Here is a 27,015-nt window from a genome sequence, read left to right as displayed (position 1 = left end):
TTTGGCTTATAGGCTCAAGGGGGAAGCTCCATGATGGCAGGGAAAATGATGGCATGAGCAGAGGGTGAACATCACCCCCTGGCCAACCTAAGGTGGATAATAGCAACAGGAGAGTGTGCCAAACACTGGCAAGGGGAAACTGGCTATAACACCCATAAGCCCGCCCCCAACAATACACTCCCTCCAGGAGGCTTTAATTACCAAATCTCCATCAGTTGGGGAGCTAGCATTCAGAACGCCTAAGTTCATGGGGGTCACCTGAATCAAGCTAACACACAGAGATATATAAGGCATTTGTATTCACCCTTCACATGCATGCTAGGGAGGGTTGGTTGGACTACAGTCTTTAGGCTTTGCAAGCAAGTGCCTTTAACTCCTGAGGTATTTGTGGAAGAGTGTTCTAAAAATCAAAGAATCAGTTATGTAAAATGTTTTCTGGCTAGTTACTGTATATGTCCACTCTGTCTTTGTACCACCTGTCAGAAATGTCCATGATGGTAGGGAAAAATGCGAAAAATGCAACATGACCAGAGGGTGGACATCACCCCCTGGCCAACATAGGTGGACAGTATCAACAGGAGAGTGTGCCAAACACTGGCAAGGGGAAGCTGGCTATAACACCCATAGGCCTATCCCAAACAATATATTGCCTCCAGGAGGCTGTGATTCCCAAATTACCATGAGCTGGTGTCCTAGCATTCAGAACACATAAATTTATGGGGGACACTTGACTCAAACTACCACATTAGGCCCCTGGCCCCCATTAACTGAAAACCGTCCATGATGTAAAATGGAATTAAGTCAGTCCAACTAAAAGTCTCCATGGTTTTTATAAATCCCAATGATATTCAAACATCTCCATAGTCTTAACATCCCCCCCCCTTTTTTTTTAAAATTCTGTGTTTTGAGGTAGGGTCTCACTCTAGCCTAGGCTGACCTGGAAATCACTATGTAGTCACTGGGTGGCCTTGAACTCACACTGATTGTCCAACCTCTGCCTCTCAAGTACTGGGATTAATGGCATGTACCATCATGCCTGTCTGTATATTTTTTTGTTTTGTTTTCCAAGGTAGTATCTCACTCTAGCCCAGGCTGACCTGTAATTAATTCACAATGTACTCTCTGGCTAGTTTTGAATTCATAAGGATCCACCTACTTTTGCCTCCTGAATGCTGGGAGTAAGGCATGTGTCACCCCAAACAGGTTTCCAAGGTCTTTTAACTGATTGATAATACCAAAAAGAAAAATGTATTATGTCACAGAACAGATATTCATTGTACAAAAGATGGCATTGGTCATAGCAAAGAAATTATTCAACTGATACAAGACAAACAGGGAAAACATCCAACTCTGCAGCTTAAAGTCTGATAATTCTAACTAGTGATAAGTCTCTGGATTTCCAATTCTACCCCTCCAGTTAAGCTACTAATAGTCCTAGAAAGCTTTTTTATCTGATACCAGCAGCTCTCCTTGGCAGCCACCCCATATTCCTGGCATCTCCATTGGCTCTCTACTGCAACCCATGGCTCATCCTCTTGGCTCCATTGGGTCTCCATGCAGGTAATCCAATAACACTGCTTCACACTGCCCATGACCATTTCCAAAAAACATCACCATATTGCAAAAGCAGTGACCCTCTCTTTCCTCCCATTTGTTATACTCTGTAGTACCAGATGAGCTACCAACTTGTTCATCCAGGGGGAAAATAAACCCAACTTTGAAGAACAGGACACTCTTTCAACATTCAGTCCCTTTTAAAAGAGTCCAATTTTTTCCTGCTATCCCATTGCAGATCAGCTGGCATAGTCTCATTGGTTGTAATCTCAAACAATTGCAGCTGAACTGTTAGTAGATTGGGCCTAAAGATTTCATTTATTTTCTGTGCCATGTCCTTCTCCTCATACCAGTCCATTTCTATGCAGTGCAATTCTGCACAGGTTTTCAGGACGTGGGTAGAATAGCAAGCCTTTCACATTAACTGCTTCTAGACCAGTCTTAACAAAGTTCTTTCTCACCCTCATAAACCAAACATCACAGTACATACTTCTTATTTCATTTAGGTCTTTCAATTCTGACCAGAATAGTCAATCTAACTGTACTTGCAGTACTGCAATGAATCTCTTAGGCCAAGATTTCAAATACTTCCATGTTCCTCTTGCAAATCAGCTGCAGGCTTCTAGCAGTAATGGCCCCACTCCTCTGTTACTAATTTACTGTTGGAGTCTGCTTCATGTTGTTGGTAGAAAGCACCTGAATAAGAGTAGCTTGTGCAAGGAAATGGTTTATTTTGGCTTATAGACTCAAGGATATGATGGCAGGGGAAATGATGCTATGAGCAGAGAGAGGTACATGTCATCTCCTAGCTAACATCAGATAGACAACAGCAATGAGTGTGCCAAACATTGGCAAGGGGAAACTGACTATAACATCCACAAGCCCACTCCAACAAAACACTGCCTCCATTTCCCAAATTTCTACCAGCTTGAGACCTAACATTCAGAACACATATATTTTATAGGGGACACCCAAATCAAACACTACAGTTATGTTCCTTGTATTATTGTCTATTCATTTATTTTCTTGTTTTGTTTTTAAATAGGTTTATATGTCATGCAGTTTAATGTGACTTAAGGGTAACATTTCAGTATTTGAACACCATGAGTTTAAACCTTTCTCCACAAAATCTTTATACTTAAACCAGTGGAGCACAGTTCCTGAAATGGAGCTTTCATCTTTCATGATTGCACCTGTTTGAGCATATTAGCACAATTTGTACATTATTTCCAATTTACAGGGCTCTGTATGACCAAACCGGAGTTGATCTCCAAGTTGGAGCATCGATTTATACCTTGGAGTGCAGCAGATGCCTCAGTTAAGAGGCTTCCAGGTAAGTGAATGCATACTTGTGAAAGGAAGGTACTGAGATGAGAACCCTCAAGAATGGTCATGTGCAGCTCTATTCACCAACTTTTATTGAAGTCCTAAAGACTCTGACTTGATACTATGAATCAGATATCTATTTATTCATTTATTGTTTTTTTTTTAAGGTAGGGTTTCACTGTAGCCCAGGTTGACCTGGAATTCATCATGTAGTCTTACAGTGGCCTTGAACTCCTGGCAATCATTCTACCTTTTAAGTCCTGGGATTAAAGGTATGCTCCATCATGCCTGGCTTCAGATATCTATTGTATGCAGTTTCCAAAAAGCTTTCTCCATATAATTTCATGACCCTTTTTCTGCTATTGTAGCATATTTTCTTATCCTTTCCAAAACTTTCTTACCTGTTTAGGTTTTCTTGGAAAATATTATATGTTAATGATGTGTTAAATATTGAATCCAAATTCTTACTTGTCTGTCTTTTGTATTTTTAAAAAAAAATTGTTTATATTTATATTTATTTAAGAGCAACAGATAGAGAGAGAAAGAGACAAATAGATACAGAGAGTGGGCATGCCAGGACCTCCAGGCCCTGCATACAAACTCCAGATGTGTGCACCCCCTTGTGCATCTGCCTCATGTGGGTCCTGGGAAATCGAGCCTCGAACCTGAGTCCTTAGGGTTCACAGGTAATTGCCTTCACTGTTAAGCCATCTCTCCAGCCTGTCTTTTGTATTTTTAAATATGATATTGGCTGTTACTTTTCCATGGCTCTAATAAAGTACTTGACATGAAGCAGCTTAAAGAAGGAAAGTATTTAAGTGTACAATTCATTGATGGTGATCATACGTACAATAGTGTTAAAAAGTTGGAAATCAATATACTAAAGAGATGTATAACATAGTTATAATTTCAGTCACCTGTGGAATTTATAGGAAAATTAGAAAAGAGGAGCTGGAAAAATGGCTTAACAGTGAAGGCAATTACCTGTGAACCCTAAGGACCCAAGTTCAGTTCCTCACTGCTAGCACTAAGGAATCACGTGGGTGTGCAATTCATTTATACTGACTAGAGCCCCTTGTGTACCCATTCTCTCTCCCTCAAATTAATAAATATATTAAAATTTTGAAAGAATACGAAAAGAGAGTATCAGTAATTGCAGGTTAAGAATTTAGAATTTACAAGCTATACTGTCCATGAGAAAAATGAAGGTGATAAAGATATTTCAAAGACACAAGTTTGGTAAGGATTGATGAAAAGGTATTGGGACATCTAAAAGGAAGGAAAACTATATCACAGTGCAGATTAAAGTAAGAAATAGTCTTTTCTCATCTTCTAGGTAAACAACCAATGCAAAACTATAAATACACAGTAAGATCAGACAGTACATAAAGTTCTTGTGCCAAAATAATAGTGTTCCTAGTATTGTAGAAATTTATCTCTAGCAAGTGTTAAATCCAGTAAAGTTGTTCTGTTTGAGTATGACTTAATTCATAACAGAATGCTAGCCTTAGTGAAGCTGATTCTATTTAATAATTTAATCTTGGGAGTGGTAGAAGTCAACTCCATTTAATTTTGAAATCTGAAGAAAAAAACAACTGTAATCTGGAGAGGCTGTGGCACATTATTTTTGTGTGGCATATGGACATAAGAGGCAGTAGTGGATTCTGACTGAGTCAGGTTAAGAATCATTGAGCAAAATTAGGATTAGGGAGCCAAAAGTTTGTAGAGTTTGGTAATATGATACTTTATGGTTCATTGTCAACCATATTGCTTGTTGATGATAGAAATCTAATGCTATAGCTATAATGACCAGATTGTTTGACCTTTGGACATTTATTACACACAGCTTCAATTGTTTACCTGTATTGAGGAACTGAAAATTATGACTCCAGGTTGATCAGTTGGTTGAATTCTTCTGCTTAACCATATGTAGTAGTCCTTGGTTATTGTTGCAGTCTGGTTTGCATTGCTGGTAGAAATCACCCAAGTAAGAACAACTTGTGGGAAAAAGAGCTTTATTTTGACTTACAGGCTCAAGGGAAAGCTCCATGATGGTAGCAGAAAATGATGGCTTGAGCAGAGGTTGGACATCATCCCCTGGTCCACATAACATGCACAATAGGAACAGGAGAGTGTGCCAAACACTGGCAAGGGGAAACTGGCTGTAACACCCATAAGCCCACCCCCAACAGTACACTCCCTCCAGGAGGCTTTAATTTCCTAATGCCATCAGCTGGGGAACCCAGCATCCAGAACACCTAAGTTTATGCAGTCACCTAAATTAAACCACCATAGTTGTATTCCTAAAGCCCTAAAAATGTGCTAGCATTCTTGGTTTCCTTTGACCTTTCATTGTCTGATACACATTACACATGGGAGATGCCTTGTACTTACGCCTGTATCTGTAAGAAATGCAGAGACTTTACAGTGAGTAGGATTCTGCCTTCTCTGTCAACATCAGTGGTCATTGAGTTCACCAGTGTCTCCTTTTATATAAACTCATTTCTTTTTTTTTTCTTACATTTTTGTCTTTAGTTTTTCGAGGTAGGGTTTTGCTGTAGCCCAGGCTGACCTGAAGTTCATTATGTAGTCTCATGATGGTCTCAAACACAGTGATCCTCCTTCTTTGAACTCCCTTGTGCTGGGATTAAAGGCGTGCACCATACCCAGCCTATATTCTTTTATTTTCCTAATTATAATTTTATATTGTTTATTTTCAAGGGGAGAGAAAACTAATATGAATGGGCATTCCTGGGCCTCTAGTCATTGCAAATGAATACCACATGCATGTACCACTTTTTGCATGCATCTTGAGTTTATTGGCAGTAGTTGGAGGTCCTAGCATACCCATTCTCTCTACTGCCTCTCTTCTACCTTTCTTTGCAAATAAATAAATAAATAAAATATTTCAAAGAGAAATTGTGCTTGTTGCTTATGCATGGCAACTTGAGTTGAGATCCTCAGAATACACCCGAATCCTCATGTAGTTGAGATTCTTAATCTCTCTTCACATAGGAAACAATGGAAAATAGAGATAGATGAATCCTCAAGTGGTCACAGGTCAAATAGCCTGAAATATACAATGGTGAAATAAAGGAGTCTGGCAAAGAAAATGCAAATTTAGGGCATGTTACCTTAGGTTATCCTCTCAGCTCTATACTTGCATTGTTTCACAAGTTACACACAAATATGAATATACACACACCATTCCCAATACACACACACATAACCTAATGTGAATCTGTTCTGAGGAATCAGGTAGTAATGAAGAGACTAGAAACCCCCCAAAATGTTGTATGTCGGTCTAGTAGAATATTGCACTAATCTTGGCAAAGAAATCAAACAATCATGGAACAAACTATCATGGTTTCACTATGATAAAACAATGTGTAATCCCTTAGCAGAGTAAATGACAATTGCCCAAACAAATGCAAACTTTTCTGCATGCCCTTGAGGTTTTGTCCAAATAGATACCTTCAGAAAAATTAGTATATGTTCTTTTTTTTTTTTTTTTTTGGCAGGTCTCACTCTATCCCAAACTGACTTGAAACTCACTCTAATTCCAGGTTTATTTCACTCTCTAGTGAATCTCTTACCTTTTCCTCCAAAATGCTGAGATTAAAGGCATGTACCACCGGTTGAAGCCTCACTGTGAGTTGAAGACCACCTTGGGACTAAAGAATGAATTCCAGGTCAGCCTGGGCTAGAGTGAGACCCCACTTCATGTGCCCTCCCCCCCCAAAAAAAGATGGCTGTGTCAAAAAACACACCACCAAGTATAATATGCATGGGATATTGATCTATTAGATTAGTTCAGTGCATAAAAATGTAGTTACAAGAAAAAATTTTAATACACTCATTGTGAAACATCTTTTCTTTGAAAATAATACATGATCAAATATTAGGAAGTGCTAGTATATCAAGGCCCTGCTTACTGTAAGGAATGTAATAATTTTTTCTTTTTGCAGCAGAATTAAAAGTTCAAGAGAAAATCCATTCTACAAAAGCTTTTGAATGTAGACAATTCCCGAAAGATGTCTGTCAACAGTTACATCTCAGTCAGCATGAGAAAACTAATAGAGTTGAGAAGACTTATGAAAATAGGAAACCTTTTCCCATGAAGTCACAACTCACTCTACCTCAGCGAACTCATACAGGTGGAAAGCCATACAAATGTAGTGAATGTGGGAAAGCTTGCTTCCAGAAGTCTCAACTCGCTAGGCATCAGAGAATTCATACACGTGAGAAGACACATGAATGTAATGAATGTGGGAAAGCTTTCTGCTTTAAGTCAGAACTTGCTGTGCATCAAAGAACTCATACAGGTGAGAAACCATGCAAATGTAATGAATGTGGGAGAGCTTTCTTCTGGAAGTCTCAACTCACTCTGCATCAGAGAACTCATACAGGTGAGAAGCCATATGAATGTAATGAATGTGGGAAAGCATTCTTTCGTAAGTCAATACTTACTAGACATCAGACCATTCATACAGGTGAGAAGCCATATGAATGTAATGAATGTGGGAAAGCCTTCCGCGTGAAGTTACACCTCACTAGGCATCAGATAACTCATACAGGTGAGAAGCCTCATGAATGTAATGAATGTGGAAAAGTTTTCTTCTGGAAATCTGAACTAACTGTTCATCAGAGAACTCACACAGGTGAGAAACCATATGAATGTAATCAATGTGGGAAAGCTTTCTCCTGGACATCAGAGTTCACTGTTCATAAGAGAACTCATACCGGAGAGAAGCCCTATGAATGTAATGAATGTAGGAAATCTTTCTTCTCCAAATCACAACTCACTGTACATCAGAGGACTCATACAGGTGAGAAGCCATATGTATGTAATGAATGTGGTAAAGCTTTCCCTGTCAAGCTACACTTTACTAGGCATCAGAGAACTCATACAGGGGAAAGGCCCTATGAATGTAATGAATGTGGGAAAACTTTCTGTTGGAAGTTACAGCTCACAAAGCATCAGATAACTCATACAGGAAAGATGCCATATCAATGTGCTGAATGTAGAAAATCTTTTCCCACTAAGTCACAACTCACAAGACATCAGAGAACCCATACAGGTGAGAAGCCATTTAATTGTAATGAATGTAACAAAGCTTTTGGTCGGAAATCAGAGCTCACTGTTCATCAGAGAACTCATACAGGGGAGAGGCCATATGAGTGCAATTCATGTGAGAAAAGTTTCTCCTCCAAATCACAACTCAATGCACATGAGAGAATTCATTTGCGTAAGAAACCATACAATGGTCTTGAACATGGGAAGTCTTTCCCCACCAAGTCACAACTCACTGTACATACTGGTAAGCATTCTTATTAATGTGTTAGACATGGAGAAACATTCATTGTCAAGTCAAAACTCACTGTTTATTAGAAATAAATGAAATGCGCTTGAGAAGCCATGTGAGTGTCCTGAATATTTCCTATTAAGTCTGTTGATCAGAAAAGTGATACATATTTAGAAATCATCTTAACGTGGAACATTTTTCTGGCACAAGGCCCACCACTGAATCAGAGAAGTCATAAAGGCGAGAAACTTAAGAATGCAACATGGGGAAGCTTTGTCTCCTCATGTCACAACTCATTATGCATCAAAAAAATTCATATAGGGTTTTTATGGGTGTGGAAATGTTCCTAAGTCATAGCTCTATCAACATATGACAGTTCATATAATTTAGAGCTCTATTAATATAAACAATATAGGGAATTTTTTCATTGAAAATCATATGTAATTTTACTTGAGATCACTCATAAAAGTGAAAACTTACCAATCTGTAACTCAAACTTTTATCCACAATGTGCATTTTACGTGATATTGTGATAATAAAAGTGAGAAACCTTGTGAGTAAATTAGTGCTAATTTTACATCAGAGTACACCTGCAAATACATATTTTATTCTATAAGTCAAACCTTAGTAAAATTTATAAAATGGGTATTGGAAACTCTTGTATGATAAAATTAGGGAATTTCAGGAATGTTAGTAACTCATCTCAATTCACAGTATAATACACATGTAGTTGAGAACTCTTTGACAATAAAGGATAAAGAAAAGTTTGCCACTTTAAAATGTTTATGAGACACCTGAAAGTTCACACAGCTGTCACAATCTTGTCAACTTGAAAAGAGTTAGAATCACTAAGGGAACAAATTTCTGTTTATGTTTGATAAAGATTTGATAGGAAATTTTCCTGATACCATGAAAATGTTCTACATAGTTCAAGTAATCTATAATGCCTATTTCATTCCTTCTTTTATTAACTATGCAAGATTTATATACCCGTTACATCCAGATTTCATTATAGATGATGGTGATGGTAATGATCACTAAACTTAAAAGGGAATAAATTGTGAAGATGAGGGGTTTCTTTGAAGGGACAGCAGAACGGGGACAAAACATTTTTACTGGGGTGGTTTTATGATCCAAAACTATTTACATCTGTGCTAGTTTGAATATAAAATGTCCCTTATTGCCTTATGTGTTTTTAATTATGCCTCATATCTAATCCTCAGCTACTGGATCATTACCACCGGAGGTATATTGTTGAGGGAGGTCCTTGACCTTTTTAATCTTGCCTTCTGGGATTTCTCCAGTCATCCTACACTTGCTGCTATTTCCTAACTAATGTGAAAAGATGTTATGTTCAGTTTCTGATCTACCATGTCTTGTGAAACTGCCCCTTGTCCTGTTAAATCCATTCACATATCAGCATCACATTACTTATCCAGGTTAGAATATGTTTACAGCCTTATGTTGGCACTGCTGATATGTTTCTTAAATGTCTTTTGTAACTAGCATATATTCAGGTGGTGTTATTTGCCATTTTAAGTTTTATATCCTCAGATCTATTATAAATTCAAGTAATTATTTCCGGCAGTTTGTAAAATCTTGTTGTTCACTGGTAATTTGTGATCATTTTTTTCAGTGAAATGAAGTTTCATAATTTATATTTGGGCCACGGTCATGAACAGTAGTCACTATTGTCTGTAAACTCATTTTGCCCAATGATATACTGATGTTCATGTCTGTCCCCCGCCCTTAATCTTCTTGATACTTGAATTAGAAGCATTTGTTACCAACAGTTTATGAGCATTTTTAGTAGAATGTTTGAATTTTTAAACCAAAACTTGTGCAAAACATGATTATTCGTGTGTATTCTAAACTTTCAAATGGAATTATTCAATATGATATTCTCAGTGAAGCTATTGAACGATATGTCAATAAATTCACTTGATATTCCTTCTCAACTTATTTTAATCTATCTTGTGTTATTTGCTCTATTTGAAAATGATAATTGATACTGACAGTAGATGAATATGGGTCAATTATGCTGTAAAACAGACAGAAGTGCAGGCAACTTCCAAAATTGTGCTATGTATACTCAAATTTTATTTTATAACATCTATTTAAAATATATATAGCACTGCTGTAAATAGAATGTGTACTCTATAACATATATCATGACTGAAGGTGGAAGTTTGTATGCCAGTGGTTGCAGTTTGGTGTTTTCATCAATGCAGACCTTATTGTAAGTCCTAGCATGAACAGATTAGTGATACATAAGCCATAGATTCTATTACCTCTAGCTAATGAACAACTGTGTAGAATGTGAAATTAACCCGGGGTCAGAATGCAATGCAAGCCATTTCCTTTAACTGATGGCATCACCAACCTCCTAAGTAAGAAATCTTATTTGCTATATAAATTTTTATTGAAATGTTTATAAGGTATATCTATGAGGATGATATTAAAGCATAACATGTGATTTGTTAGCAGTATTTTACATATTACAGAAGTTTAGCAAAAATGAATTACACAATTACATAGAAAATAGTTTCCACGTAGATTTGAAAAGTTAATGGAAGATAAAGGCAAAAAAAAAATGGATATGAAAGTCTTTTTTTTTTTTTGGTTTTTCAAGGTAGTCTCACTCTAGCCCAGGCTGACCTAGAATTCACTATGTAGTATCAGGGTGGCCTCAAACTTAGGGCGATTCTCCTACCTCTGCCTCCCTAGTGCTGGGATTAAAGGCATGTGCCGGGATTAAAGGCATGTGCCACTAGCCTTGGTTCATAAAGGAAAGTCAATTTAATGTCAATTGCATATTATCTTTTAAAAGCCTATAAGTACGTTTTGTGGCAGTGTGTCTTATTCAACAGTATTAAATAATATCATAATATATGGCTAAAGGCAACAAAACATTTGTTTATACTTCACAGAATGCAGAAACCCAAGTTTTTGAGTTAAGGCAACAAAAAAGACAGGGGCTAAAAGTGTTGTTAGTCTTTCTAGAAGTCTCTAATCTGCCTTCCATGGAGTGTTAGTTTGACCCTCTGGAGGCAGTTGACGCAGTTCCTATTATATCCACAACTTTGCAGCAAGATGGAGGAATGATAAATACATGCTGCTTTTCTTGGAGCCCACCAATACTCAGTTCAATGGACACCTAGTTATAAGGGCAACTGTGGACTGTGATCTTCAGCAGCTCCAGTGGGGTGCATACTGTAGGCACCAACCTCCCAAACAGCTGGCCGTAGACATTTACAAATCTGCAAAAACCTTTTAAACAATGTCTTGATGTTGACATTGGAAATCATACAGAAGAATCTGCTTTCATGACTTCAGTGAGCTTATCTGGCTACTAGGAGAATCTCTATAGGCCACTTAATTTTAGATCAATATATGATTGAAATTTATGGTGATGTAAGCTTAAAAAAACCCTAGTATGTTTGTTAGACTAAACCAAAAATACATTTTTTAGTGTCTCATGAATAGAATCTGAAAATTAAACACTGTAATTCTGTCAGAGTAAAAAATATTAAAGTACCTGTTTGTTCATGTAAAATTCATTGTTAAAGAACATACAGGTTTTTCCATCAAAATATTAGTTCCAGCCAGGCATGGTGGCACATGCCTTTAATCTCGGCACTCAAGAGGCAGAGGTAGGAGGATCGCCATGAGTTTGAGGCCACACTGAGACTACCTAGTGAATTCCTGGTCATCCTGGGCTAGAGTGAGACCCTACCTTAAAATACCAAATATATATTAGTTCCATTTAGAGTTACTTACATATCTGAATACATGCCAGAATTTGTTTTGCTGGTAAGTCAGAATTTTTGATTGTGGACATATTTAACTCTCTAAGAGACTTGAGCATTCACTACACAGTAATACGTATGTCTGACTGAAATCTATGTCATCAAAACAGTTTTTCAATAGAGGAATGAGGAATAGGCCCATGTACCAACATGAAAGCCCTCACATGCAATGTCTTGCAATTATTAATTCAGGTATAACCATTTAGAAATGTTAATTTTGGAATTTTCAGTCTTGTGGTTTCCTAAACATAGTAAGTACCCTTATAAACCTCCCCAGTTCATGCTACCTTGTCCCTCAATAGAGGAGTGCTTTAAAATTTTAAATCCTGTGACAAAGTGTGGAGCCAATGCTATGGTCCTGAAGGTACAGTTGATAGTAGGAAGTGAGGTAAATATGTGTATGAGAGAGAAAAAAATGTGAGGTTTGTTGGATCCTGGGATAGATATACTTATTCATACATATTATATGCCATGCTACAAAACAGCAACAGTAGAGTCCCAAACACTGGCAAGGGAAAACTGGCCAAAATACCCATAAGCCTGCCCCCAACAATACACTCCCTTCAGGAGGAGGCATTAATTCCAACCATCAGCTTGGTACCTAGCATTCAGATCACCTAAGTTTATGGAGGACATCTGAATCAAACCACCACATTCTGCCCCCTGTCCCCATAAACTGATAACCATACATGATGTAAAATGCAATGTATTCATCCAACAAAGTCCTCAGTTTTTTTTAATCAATTCTGATGATGTTCAAACGTCCCCATAATCCAAGGTCTTATAACTGAGCCATAATACCAAAAAATACCAAAACCATGATGGCACAAAATAAACATTCACGCTGTAAAAGATGGCATTGGGCATAACAAAGAAATATCCAACCAATACAAGATTTAAAACAACCACGGCAAACATCAAACTTTGTAGCTTTAAGTCCAACAACTCCAGCCAGTGACAAATGGTCCAAGTCCATTAATTCTAACCAGCAACAAGTCTCTGGTACTGCAATCCTGCCCCTCCAGCTAGGCTATTCAGTCCTGGAAAACGTCATCAGGGCCAGCAGCTTTCCTTAGCAGCCATCTTGTGGTCCCAGCCTCTCCACTGGGTCTCTACTGCAATCCACTGTTCATCTTGATGGCTCCCTCAGATCTCCATGCAGGCAACTAGCAAACCTGCTTCACACTGCCCATGGCCATTTCCAAACACAAGACCATGTTGCAAACTCAATGACCCTCTCTTTCCTGCATTTCTTATACTCCACAATACGAGGTAGGGTGCCAATTTGTTAATCCAGGGGGAATAAAACAGACTGAAGAAAGGACACTGACACTCAGGCCTCTTCCTGCATGGGTAGCAGTATAGTCCCAAAGATTTTGTTATTTCTGTTCCATATCCCTCTGCTCACACCAGTTCATTTCTATGCAAAGCAACCCTGCACAACTTCTCAGGACATGGGCATAACAACAAGCTTCTCACTGCTAGCCTAGTCCAGGCAAAGCCCTTTCTCACCCTCTTAAAGCCAAACCTCACAGTTCATAGTTCTTACTGCATTCAGGTCTTTCAACTCTGACTAGAATAGTTCACCAAGCTATGCTTATAGCACTGTATGGCATCTCTTAGGCCAAGGTTTCAAGTCCTTCCACATTCCTCTTGAAAATCATCTCCAATAGGCCAAAGCCACACAGTCAGGTGTCTAGCAGCAACTCCACTCTTGGTACCAATTTACTGTTGCAGTCCAGTCCACATTGCTGGTAGAAATCACCCAACCAAGAACAGCTTGTGGGAAAAGGGTTTATTTTGGCTTACAGGCTCTAGGGGAAGCTCCATGATGGCATGAGCAGAGGGTGGACATCACCCCCTGGCCAACATAAGGTGGACTATAGCAACAGGGAAGTGTACCAAGTTTTTGAGGACACCTGAATCAAACCCCACATGTATTGTTACTATTATTTATTTTTATTTTTTTTACAAAAATCAAGGATGTTCACTGTTGTAGTCCTGTTCACATTGCTTGTAGAAATCACCCAGCCAAGAGCAGCTTCTGGGAAAAAGATATTTATTTTGGCTTACAGGCTTGAGGGGAAGCTCCATGATGGCAGGGGAAAACAATGGCATGAGCAGAGGGTGGACATCCCGCCCCCTGGGCAACATAAGGTGGGCAATAGCAACCCACAAGCTTGCCCTCAACATTACACTCCCTCCAGGAGGCATTAATTCCCAAATATCCATCAGCTGGGAACCTAGCATTCACAACACCTAAGTTTATGGGGGACACTTGAATCAAACCACTACATTCCGCCCCGTCCCCCATAAACTGAAATCCATACAGGATGTAAAATACAATGCATTCAGTCTGACTGTAAAAGTCCCCATAGTCTCATCAGTAGAATGGATTGAGGACAAAATATCTAAACTAGAAGACCAGGTGACAGATCTAATACAGTTCAATAAAGAGAAAGACAAACTAATAAGAATGTATGATTTGGAATTTCAAGGCATTTGGGATACTATGAAGAGATCAAACATAAGAATTCAGGGTATAGTAGGAGAATAATTTCACTCCAAAGGCATAGTATGCATTTTTAACAAAATAACAGAAGAAAATTTCCCCTAAATAAGGAAAGAGATGCCAATACAGATACAGGAAGCCTTTAAAATGCCAAATGGAAAAATCAGGAAAGAATCTCTCACCACCATATTATATTTAGAATACTAAACACAAACCAAAGAAAATATATTGAAATCAGTTAGAGAGAAAAATCAAGTTACATATAAAGTCAAGCCCATCAGGATACCAGCAGATTACTCAACACAAACTTTAAAAGCCAGAAGGCCTTGGAATGTTGTATTCCAAGTTCTGAAAGATAACAACTATTAGTAAAGATTACTTTATCCAGCTGGGACTTTAGTTGGTATTATGTTTGATATGGAATGGTAGAAAGCCTTGGATATCCAAAAATATCTTCAGCGTAAGAAACACCTCTGGAGTTATCACCATACCTGATTTAAAGTTAAACTACAAAGCTGTAATATTAAGACAACATGGTACTGGGATAAAAACAGACACATAGATTAATGAAACAGAACTGAAGATTCAGTCTTGAGTTACAATAACTACAGGTACTTGATCTTTGACAAAGGAGCCAACAACAAACACTGGAAAAAAAGACAGCATCTTCAATAAATTATGCTGGACAAATTTGATAATCACAGGTAGAAAAATAAAACTATACCTACTTCTCTCACCATGCACAAAATTCAACTCCAAATGGATTAAAGACCTCTTTATAATACCTAAAAATCTTAAACGACAGGGAAAATGAGGGAACTCTCCATGATATAGGAATGGGGAAAGACTTCTTGAACAATACCCTTGTAGCCCAATAAATTAAACAGTCACTCAACAAGTGGGATCTCATTAAGCTAAAAGGGCTTTGTATGGACAAACACACTACAAAAACATCCAACAGAGTACCCACAGCATGATTCACCAGGTATACCACTGACAGAGGCCTAATATTATAATCTACAAAGAACTCAAAATCTAAGCAATGAAAAATCAAATAATATACAAAATTTTGGACAGAGAACTGAATAGAGAATTTTCAAAGGAAAAATCCCAAATGGGTAATACTTAAGAAAATGTTCAAAATCCATACCCATCAGGGTAAATGCATATTAAAACAACTATGACATTCCACCTTACTCCAGACAGCATGGCAATCATTTAAAAAAAAATGATATTAAATGTTGATGAGGATGTGGGGAAGGAGTCATTCTCATTCACTGTTAGTTGGAATGCAAACTTGTACAACCACTATGGAAATCAATATGAAGACTCCTGAAAAAGATGAAAATAGACCTGCCAGCTGCCCCAGCTATTCCTGAACTGGCATATACCTTAAAGCCTCCACTGTTTACTGCAGAGATATTTTCTCAACCATGATTATATATGATCAACTTACAATAGGTAAGAACTGGACTCACAGAAGCACATCATTTGACAATTGTATAATGAAGATGTGGTATATATACACAATGGAATTCTACTCAGCAGTCAGGAAAAATGAAATAATGAAATTTGTTAGAATATGGATGGACTTGGAACATATACTAAGTGAACTCAGCAAGTACAGATATACAAATGCCACATATTCTCTCACATAATGTGTTTCCTAATCTGGAACAACTTGAGTTGCAGACATACCTGACAGGCAATTTGAGGGATAGATAATAGAAATGGAGTGGTTTGGGGGAGGGCAAGGGGAGATATATACAAAACTAAAACCAAAATGAATTGATACTATAAAAACCTTCCTCCTGGACAGCAGACTAAAAGATATGACCCTCAACAGGAGTATACAGGGATTGCCTCGTGTAAGACAGGCCCTGGAGAAAAGTAGGATGAAGTCCAACCCTAAAACAAATGTCTTGTAACTCCCAGTACCAGTATATTGGTCACAACCCACATTGAGCTGTTGATCAAAGGGTTTTTGAGGTCCCCCAAACAAAATAAGCATCTGTTAAAGCACTTGATTACCCACCTGAGGTAAAAGGTAAGATCCTATTGCTGAAGACATCATATGCTGTTGACACTGAACATTAAGAGATCTGGTAGAAATATGAAGGAAGCCAGTTTTTCCCAATTGGTTAACTAGTGTCGTGGTGGAAAGTGCTACAAAAGCTACTAGGGGAAAATGGCCAACTATGTTGTGAGCAAGCAGGGGACACAACTATATGAAAGCAACCAGCCTGACAAGATATACACACTTGTGTAATAATTACAGTCAGCCTGGGTGGATAACCGATGACTCATTGATTAGCTATGAGACCTGCTCATTAGAAAGGAACCCACAGCTGGAACTAGAAACCAAATCACAATCCCACAGAGAAGAGGATTGTGGACTGCAAAGAGAAATTTCCACTAGCCTTTGTCCAAAAGTAAGGCTGCACTCAACAAAATCTCTCTAAATTAACTTTGACCTATGCTGATTTTACTCTCCATTGGAGAACTTGTTTTTCTTTTATAGAAAGCAGAAAAACAAAAACAAGAAATCCAAAATCTGTCAACAAGACAAGAAAAGATAGCTGGCTCCCTATCAGAAGATGAGCCATCCCTTTCGTATCTGCTGGGGCCCATGTAAAACCACAGAGAAATTGGCAAAGATGAGCAAGCGTGCTGCTTCCATGGCTAGCCTGACTACCTGCATCAAGATGAAGGTGATAGAAACTAAGGACATTCAAAACATACCAAAGAAGAAATCCAGAAGCTGCTGAGAGTGCAAAACTAAAGTGGACTTCAAACACACTCACCAAGGCTTGGAATTTTGTGGAAGAGGAGTGGAGATAATATAACAACTACTGGATGGGAGGGAATATTCAAAGGCTTTCCCCTACCCAATGACTGACTACTGCTCTAGTAACTCATAACCCACAACCCAAAGGTAATACCAGCAATCCCATTGAGGAGGGCCCTCAGTAGAGTGGGGGTACAGAGGAGGGAAATGATGGTACCAACACATGATATATCCATATAAAGTTTCTACATACAAAAGTTCCTTTATAGAGCAGAAGGCCCTGGTGTACCCATATTCCCCACCCTGTCTGTCTCTCTCAATAAAATAGAATAAAAAATGCCACTTTTTGTTCTCTTCCCTCCATAAGTACTTTATATGTTTTCTAAAGTTCTTTATTTAATTCCTATCATGTTCCACTATAATGGAGGTATTGAGCAATTTATATTCACTAAGACTTTAGGTGTAAGTTAGTTGATGTCATTCAGTTGCTTGGATTTCATTAGCCCATACCTACTTTCATTGCTCAAGTACACTAATGTAGATTTACTAAAACATCAATAAATTGGCATGATGTTACAGCTGGTGCTTCTCTCTTGAATATCAGAAAAATAAGGTGAGTACTTTTATTCTGTAATTGTTGTATTAACTTTCACAGCTCCTTCAGAACCCACAGGACAATACTGAATTTTTAAAAATATATATATTATTTTATTTATTTATTTGAGAGTGACAGAGAGAGAGAAAGAGGAAGAGAGAGAGAGAGAATGGGTGCACCAGGGCCTTCAGCCACTGCAAATGAACTCCAGATGCTTGCGCCCCCTTGTGCATCTGGCTAATGTGGGTCCTGGGGAATTGAGCCTTGAACTGGGATCCTTAGGCTTCACAGGCATGCACTTAACCATTAAGATGTCTCTCCAGCCCCAACACTGATTTTTTAAAAGAGATTTTTTGGCCCACCGATAACTTGTAGGGATTTTCACCTGCAGAATGAATGCCAGGGCTCCAACATGGGGTAGTGGGGAATCAAACCCAGGCCATCAGGCTTTACAAGGAAGCACATTTAACCACTGAACATGCTCCCCTTCCCACAATGTTGATTTTGAAGCAACTCTCCTCTCTTCTCCAGGGCCATTCTATCCTATGCTATGCTATGCTATACATTCTAACATCTTTGCCTATACCTTGCCAACGTTTGACAAATGTGCTTTATCCAATGGAAAGTCACATCCTTGCATGCAACCTCCAAGTACAGTGCCTCAGTATGACACAGGAATTTTCTGGCTACTAAAAGTTTCAGTAGTCTTGCATCATCTTAAGGGCTAAAAAAAAGATATACTCTTCTCATCTCAGCCACTAATTCTGCTTAACCTCTGCTCAGCTATGAGGGCCCTGCTTTCCATCCTTGGAGTGCTCATCTTGTTGACCATAGCTCCTCTGGGTAAGAAAAGCTCTCATTCCAGAATTATGAAAATAGAGGTGAAAGAGAACGCAAGGTCCTCCAAATATTTAAAAATAACTTATATAAGAGCTGAAGGAAGGGTAGAGAGTGAGGGGTATGATGGAATATAGATTTTTGAAGGGGAAAGTGGGAAAGAGGAAAGAATTATTATGGTTTATCATCGATAAGTATGGAAGTTGTCAATAAAAGGGAAAAATAAAAGAAAAAGAACTTAACATGTGTAGTTTTACTTAATGAAATTTGGCTGGGAGGATGGAGAGCTGATGTTAAGTACAAAATCTGAAGGTAGTTATTTCTCATCATTTAACCTATAAACTTTAACTGGAAGGTTCTATTTGATGGGGAGTAGGAAGATGCCAAAAACATGCAAGAAAACTAAGGACCTGCGAAAACTGAAAGTGAGTTATTAGAAGGTAGGGGAAGGGATGAAGAGGTCCTTGACTCAGGAAATATTGTCATCATTAAGCTAGCCAATTGCTTAGATGGTGTGTTACTTTAAAGTTGGCCCAAATCTTTATGGTTTTATCTACTTTATATGAAGTATAAATATGATAGGAGTCAATATTCTACCATAGTGCCTAACTAAATACTAAGTAAGAAATCTATTCACACATCATCTTTTGCAATAATTTTATTTATTTATTTGAGTGAGAGGGAGAGAGAAAGAGAGGAATGGGTGCACCAAGGCCTCTTGCCACTGCAAACCAACTTCAGAAACATGTGCCACTTTGTGAATTTTCTGATTTTACTTTAGTATTGATGAATTGAACCTGGGCTGGCCAACTTTGCAAGCAAGCATCTTTAACCACTTAGCAATCTCCCCAGTCTGCAAATTAATTTTAAAATTCACCAATACTATATAACAAATACATACACCTGGCTGGACATTATTAGCTACTGATTTGTTCCCAATGCATACACTTCCATGAGCACATTTTCCTCACTCATAATTTGAGATTTCCCTGTGACATGTTTTTAAACATATCATCATGAATTTTCATATATTCATAAGCTTCTTTATCCATCACCACTGTCTCATCCCACAATGTTTTCATAGCCCCAAAGAGAAATTCCATATCCATTCTCCTCTCTCCAAGATCCTGGAAGTCACTAATCTTACTGTTGTTCTCTAATGGCTGCATTGGTAGGCATTCTCCCCCTGCAGTGTCTAGGGCTTCACCACATCCCCCAGGTATTGGATCATGTTCTGGGCTGTCGTGATGTTCAGGGAAATGTCCAGGTAGGGGTCACAGGTGTCTGAGGTGCCATGGCAAAGGAGACATCTGGCATAGGATATCAAGTACCCTCCAAATATCTCACAGATTATGGTGGCATCGATGGCAGGCACTGTGATCTGAGTGTCTTTCTCCTTGCAGGCAGGACTTCTGCATTGCATTAAGAGTGAGCTTCAAGAACTCATGGATGTCTTCCTGCTTGTCCTATGGAAGGCAGAAACCAGCACCTGGAGGGACTGATAACATCCCCAGAGTAGACAAATGAGCCAGTCATGTGAGATTCCAAAGCACACATCATACAGAATCCCTGCTGACAGCAGCTGTTGGAGTGCTGCTGGGGCAGCATAGCAGTGGCCAGAGGTGGTGAGTGTGTGTCAGACACTGCAGTGCCAAGTTCAGGTAGCAGGTGTTTCTCAGATTCTACAGCCCAGCAGTGACTCTGTGAGACTTTTTCCAACTCAGGCAAGTTTCTCCCTCAGAGTGAGCTCTGTTATCATGGAAATTACATTAAACAGGACTGGATCAGTCTAAAAGGATTGGAATGAATCTTCAGGAAACATAGAAACTTAGGTATTTGGTTGCAGTTCTGAGTTTTGCAAAAGCATTCAAGGGACACTCACCATCCCCATGGTTTTAAGCCATCTCCATGTTTCCAGAAAAGTGGAAACATGCCTAGATTCTCAAGGAGCAGAAGGAAATACCATTTTGTAAACTCTCTTCTAGTGTTGAGCATTTCCAGTTCCACAGACCTGTTAAATTTCAGTCTTGTGTCCCTACCCACTCACAGAGTGCTGGGAACAGCCAATCATGTGACGGATTTCAATGGAATCAGTCCTGGGAGGTACCTGAGTTTCTGGAATCAAAAGTACTACTGGGCCCACTTTGTTTTAGTGAGTTCTGTTCACCTGTGCAGTTTAGTCTTAGGTCTCATTAGTATCAAAAAAGTACAAATAATTAGCCAAAGAAATATATTTAGATGGTAATTGGGTAAGGAACTTTAAATCAAAAGTCCATAACCCAAAGTTATGTCTCATATACTGTATAGAGATATTTGTATTGGTTATGTTGTACCATATGGCCTTTTGTCCCATGGTCCTTTTAATTGTTTCAAGGCCATAATTTGCATTATAGCTTCTGACCCATACTAAAACTCATCTTTTTTTGGAGGTTTCAATATTTTATTCAAGTTTTATTTTAAGTGATGTTAATTACAGCATTTGAGGGGGAGGATCTAATTCCACACAAAATGGAAGACTCTAAAATGTACTCATTAAACTGTTAAAAAATAAACTGAGTGGTGAGAATATAACAGAAGTCCAGTGGAGATTCCTAGTGTTGTTGATATGTGAATAAAATCAGGCAGACTCCACCAGCTCATAGCTGGAGATCCGGGAAGCTATTTCATACTCTGGTGCAATAGCCAAAAGAAAAAAGAAAGAAACCTCACAACACAAAGAGAAATTAAGTCCTGAATTATTGACTTCCCCACACACACGCTTTCTACCCCATAATGGCAGAAAGGAAACAGCTACCATACCCTGCAGACTACTTTGGTGTGAAGCAGGTGCTGATGGGCTAGGGTGGGAATGGCGGGAAGATCTGTCTTACAAAGTCCCTTACAGGAGTCTGTACATAACATCATACAGAGAGGTTCTTTTCTATTAGGGTTAGGAAACCAAGGTTCCATGCTCAGGAAGTCACAATGTCATTCATTAACTCAATAAAGATTTACAAGGTGTCTACACAGTATCAGCTTCCACTTGAAGCCATTCCTAGATTAAAAGAGAAACCTGGCATCTCTAGAGGAGCCACCAAGTTCCCCCATGCCTATAGCTAAAAGGGTCTCTTTTGGAACAGGGTTTCTCCTGTACCTTTGAAATGGTAACTCCTTAAAGCTGAATCAGGACTGGAGAGATGGCTTAGCAGTTAAGCGCTTGCCTGTGAAGTGTAAGGACCCAGGTTTGACTCCCCAGGACCCACGCGAGCCAGATACACAAGGGGGCGCACGCATCTGGAGTTTGTTTGCAGTGGCTGGTGGCCCTGGCACGCCCATTTTCTCTCTCTCTCTGTCACTCTCAAGTAAATAAATAAAAATAAACAAACAAAAAAAAACCTGACTCATCTTTAACCCAGAGGTCTAGCATGATATTAACAATTCTTACATCCCAGACATAAAACATAAAAGGTACGCTAAATTCTAAAGGTAGCTATGCTGCAAAATAGTTGAAAATTAGTGATTGTACAATATTTGTTTGTGCTTGAAATTCCATTCCCAGACCAAGCTTGTGGCCACCAGCATTGACATTTTTGCCATCCAGCAGGGCTGACAGCATCAGTCTGATACCCGGCGTTAGGATCTGAGTATATCCTAAACCAATCAGGCTGGAATTGTTCACTTTGGCCGAGAAGCAGGCGTCACAGTCAATCTGATACTTGGCTGCTATTCCAAAGAGAGTATTAAAGTTTCCCGCTGTGCACGCGAGATTGACAGCAGAACTTCTTGTTCACTTTCTGGTGAATGGAGCCGCCAAACTCTGTCTCATCAGTCACATTAGCGTGCAGCTGGAATTCATCTGTCTTGTAGTCAACTGCCTTTGCTCTGGGTCACTTGGGACTTGGCCGTCTCAAAATTCATCTGGTAGCCAGCCAGCCAGCCCTCATAACTTAGCACCAGCGCACCTCGCACCAAGGGCCTGGCCATGTCAAAGGCCATCCACGTTGCAGCCCAGGTTGGTGTGTTCCTCCTTGCACCCTTGTCTTGATTTTAGTATTTTTCCCCCAAGCGTTAGGTGAGAAAGATGGATCAAAGGTCAGCTTCAGTCCATGTACAAGCTGATCTTCCACCGTGATCTCAGTGCCTAGCATATTGTCAGTCTTACACTTCTCTGTAAACATCAGGGGTTACTCAGTCCACTGGTATTTGGTTTCCAGGCTGCCACTTATTTTGATGGTCTCTGTTAGCTGAGCCTGAGCTGGTAAATTCCAATCCATTCTTGGACTTCATTTTCAAATTAAGTTTTTAAAAATTATTTATTTATTATTATTTGAGAGAGAGGAAGAGGCAGGTAGGGAGAAAGAGAGAATGGGCATGCCAGGGCATCCAGCCACTACAAACCAACTCCAGATGCAAGTGACCCCTTGTGCATCTGGCTTGTGTGGGTCCTGGGGAATCAAACCTGGGTCCTTTAGCTTCACAGGCAAATGCCTTATCAAATCAAGTTTTATTAGGCCAAATCCATAGCCCTTGGTGAAGACATCCCTGGCAGATTTGCCAAGATCAGCATATGGGGGCGGCATGGCCATCTCCCAGGTGGAGAGAGCAGGAGCTGGGGCAGGAGCCTAGGCTAGGAGGAGCCCAGCAGAGCAGAGGCAGGCTGAGAAGGGCTAAAAACCTTCTTTTTTATCTCTGTGGCACAGTTTCAGGCATCTGTCTGCTAACTAACGTTTTCAACTGCTTGTTTCTATAAAACTTGCTTATCTCATACTCAAAGACTCTGGCACAGGGCTGGGGCTGTGGGCTCTGGGACCTAACAGTAATGAGAATACTCTAAAATAAGGTAGATAAGCCTTGACTTTGGCTTTGGAAGAGTTTCCCTTGAGTCCATGTTGGCATGACAATAAACTTTCATGCTGATTGTCCAGGTAAGTCTCTGGCGTCAGTTCTGTGAACCTCAGTTTTCCATAACAGTCTAACTAAGATATTTAATCATTAAATGATCCAGACAAAGTTTTCCAGCCTTCCTAACTGCAAAAGCCATATCTATGTAAAAGTCAGAGTTTTTGGTTTGCACTTACTTGAAATTTGAATCTGACCTGTAATCAAGCTAATTCTGTCAGCAAATTTTCAGGTGTGATGTAGAGAAGAGCAGTCTGTTGACAGAGCTTCCAGGATGCTCAAGAGAAACAAATGATGTGGGCTAGCTTCAGAAAGACCTTTATACTGCCTCAACCAGAGTCAAGTGATTGCTTAAGCCAATTGCATTTGATCCAATGCCCTCTGAAGTTTGACTGTGATTGCTAGTACTTTCCTCCCCAGGCTGTAATGTATGTGTCAGTTTGGCTGAAATCCAATGCTATGTGAATAGTAGGCAGGCATACTAGCAACTGAACTACATCCCAACAGCTTCTGCATGTACATTTATGAACAAGCTCAGATAGGGAATAATGTCAGGAAGTAATAACTCTAAGGGCCTGAAAACTCAGCTGGCTTAGATGAAAATTGATTGAACAGCACTCCTGTGACTGAGAGGAGGCTTCTCCTGGGACCTTGTCTTCCCAAGGCAATTCCTCATTCTCAGCCTCCAAAATCACAGTTGAAAGAAAGGCCTATGTTTCAAAGTGAGACAAACACTCCAATCGGAGTAGAAGGCATGGATTTAAAAAGGGAAAGGTGCTGGCTATTATGGCACACCTCTTTAATCTCAGCACTTGGGAGGCTGAGGTAGGATGATCACTGTGAGGATAAGGCCATCCTCAGCCTAATTCCAGGTCAGCATGGGCTAGAGTAAGATCTTTCTTGAATAACTGAAAAAGTATATGTGTTTGTGTGGGGGGAGGTCACACATTACCTTCTGAGTAGTGGGTGCTTAAGTGTTTGAAGAGATATATTTCAATGTTTGCCAAATTCCTGAGGATAATTGGATCCTTCCCTCCCCCCTTATTACTTGAGAGCCTAAAGGGGTATTTAAATGCTGCTTTTCTCCACATTCCTCCTGAAAAATGCATTACCTGGGATTAAAACCATAGAGCAAACGTGATTAAAATGAGTCTGGAAAGTTTTGTGCATGCAATTTTCCAATTACATGAAATTGTGGCAAGTGGCAGAAATCCTGGAGTCCTATGTACCCTGCAGTGGCTCCCACACAGATCCCTGATCCCACCACTTCTCACTTCCTGGGAAGTACAAAGGTCAGAATCTGAATGTCAGCCTGAATCTAGTCCTCGGGCATACTGGCTTCAAGCCTGCCCTTAAGAGAACAATGAATCAAGTTCTAGAGCTTCAGTGCCAGCAGGATGGTCTGGTTGCTTCTAAAATATCTGGCAGGGGCCTCATGAATCACCCTTCATCCCAATACCACTGTCCTGATATAAATATACAGCCCAAACTTCAGCCTGCTTCACATGTAAAAGCCACAGAATCAACAATCTGACTTCGAGTTGATGTTTGAGAGCCTCCCAGTCACTCAGTGATTCATCTGCACCTTCCATCCTCACCCTGGGTGAAGTGCAGAGACTATTAACTCTTTGTCCAGGTTGCCAGAAGCAGGAGGTGTCTCATCCAGCACTGGGATGAGGCCATGCCTCCACAACCTCTGGGCAAGAAACTTTGCCAGTTTGAATCCACCATAGTTAAAACACTTCTCCTGATTACCTTACAATAACTTGTCAAAATGCATTACATTTTAATCTGCAGGTGGCTAAGGTCTAGAACAAGGAGAGCCTGGTAATGTCATAGAGTCTCCCTCCAGGAGAAACATTTTTACCATGCTTTGCCTGTGGATCCCATATTGTTGGAAGCTCACAGAAAAATAATGGGAAGACATCAGAGGTCATGAGGGGTAAGGAAAATGGAAGGTGAAGAAGAAACTGAGAGAGGCAGTGAAGACTGAGAAACCTATTCAGAGAACTTGGTTCAGAGTTGCCTTGTGCCACATGTGCAGGAGTGTTGGGTTAGTGTGCTCAGAGCAATGAAAGGGAAAAAATGGCAGAGGAGTTGGAGAGATGGCTTAGCAGTTAAGGCGTTTGCCTGCAAAGCCAAAGGACCTTGGTTTGCCTCACCAGGATCCACATAAGCCAGATGCACATGGTGGTGCATGTATCTAGAGTTCATTTGCAGTTGCTGGAGGCTCTGGCGCAGCCATTCCCTCTCCTCCCTCCCTTTCCCTGTCCCTCTCCCTCTTCCTTTTATCTCTATTGAAGAAATAAATAAAAATATTTTTAAGATGGAAGAGGGGTTGGAGGGATGGCTTAGCGGTTAAGGCTCTTGCCTGCAAAGCCAAGGGCCCAGGTTTGATTTCCCAGAACCTATGTAAACCAGACACACCAGGTGGCGCACGCATATGGACTTCATTTGCAGTGGCTGGAGGCCCTGGTGCACCCATCCTCTTTCTCCCCTCTCCCTCTTTCTCTGTCAAGTAAATAAATAAAATATTATAAAAAATAGAAAAATGGAAGATAAGAAGCTCAGATATATGAAGACAATGTTGAGTCAAGAGGTCAGATTCACTGAGAACCTGAGGCCAGGCAGGGCCCTTGCAGGTTAGAGACTTGGTTGGGGCTGCAGAATAAAAAACACATGTGTCAATAGTTGTAAATGTTAGAACTTCCAAGTCAGGGGTGTCACAGATATGAGAGAGGATTTGATGGGAGAAGACATAATATGAAGCCTCAAGTATAAAATTATATATAGCTTTATGGTCAAGGCTCTTGACATCCAAACCAAATAACCCAGATTACATTTCACATTACCCATGTAAAGCCAGATACACAAGATGGTATACAAGTCTGAAGTTTAGTTGCAGTGACTGGAGGTCCTGGGGTTCCCATTCTGTCTCTTTCTCTATCTAACTCTTTCTCACACTCTCTCAAATAAATAAGATATTTTAAAACTAGTGAGGAGGGCTACAATGCCTTTTATGCTGAACATAAAAATTTACTTGGATTTGTTGGGTGATAATAACAATGTTTTGAAAGCAGTCACATATTTTTATCATGTTTATTGGGTGTTGTCTTATTTCTGCCACAGGGACAGATCTTTTTACCGAGGTTGCAAATACAGCCAAATCCTGGCTTTTTCTCCACATTTCTTCTCTGATGTTGAAAAGGTCACATACTCTGCCCTGTTCATGTAGAAAAATTCTGTATTCTTGAATTTTGAGTGTATTCAAAAGATATAGGAAGTGGTCTGATGGAAAATATTAATTAAAAGAGAAGGGGAGAATGAAAGAGTAGAGCTCTTGGTAAGGTTTGTATCCCATATGTACTAGCCTTTAGAGGTAACATCAGATGGCTTGTTTTATTTCTGAT

At 39.6% G+C, this 27,015-nt stretch overlaps 1 protein-coding gene and 1 pseudogene across 4 annotated transcripts in view; one reads left to right on the top strand and one right to left on the bottom strand.

The window, feature by feature from the left end:
- Positions 1 to 20,246, top strand: part of LOC101601871 (zinc finger protein OZF-like) — a 51,871-nt gene extending 31,625 nt beyond the window's left edge. For 2 of the 4 annotated variants that reach the window (XM_045131907.1, XM_045131905.1), the window contains 3 exons: positions 2,795 to 2,887; positions 6,849 to 8,201; positions 9,410 to 10,148. In XM_045131907.1, the coding sequence (XP_044987842.1) occupies positions 2,795 to 2,887; positions 6,849 to 8,201; positions 9,410 to 9,444 (1,481 nt within the window). In that variant the 3' untranslated portion in view covers positions 9,445 to 10,148. Of the gene's footprint in view, positions 1 to 2,794; positions 2,888 to 6,848; positions 8,202 to 9,409; positions 10,149 to 20,130 lie in introns of those variants that run through there. The other 2 variants (XM_045131906.1, XM_045131908.1) reach the window with 2 other exon arrangements.
- Positions 20,247 to 22,196: 1,950 nt separating this feature from the next.
- LOC101602167 lies at positions 22,197 to 23,286 on the bottom strand (annotated as a pseudogene).
- Between the last annotated feature and the right edge of the window lie 3,729 nt (positions 23,287 to 27,015).

The sequence above is a fragment of the Jaculus jaculus genome, chromosome 12, assembly GCF_020740685.1.
Source record: "Jaculus jaculus isolate mJacJac1 chromosome 12, mJacJac1.mat.Y.cur, whole genome shotgun sequence".
Taxonomy (NCBI): Eukaryota; Metazoa; Chordata; class Mammalia; order Rodentia; family Dipodidae; genus Jaculus; species Jaculus jaculus.
The sequence above is the reverse complement of the archived record's forward strand: the minus strand, read 5'-3'. Positions and strand labels throughout refer to the sequence as shown.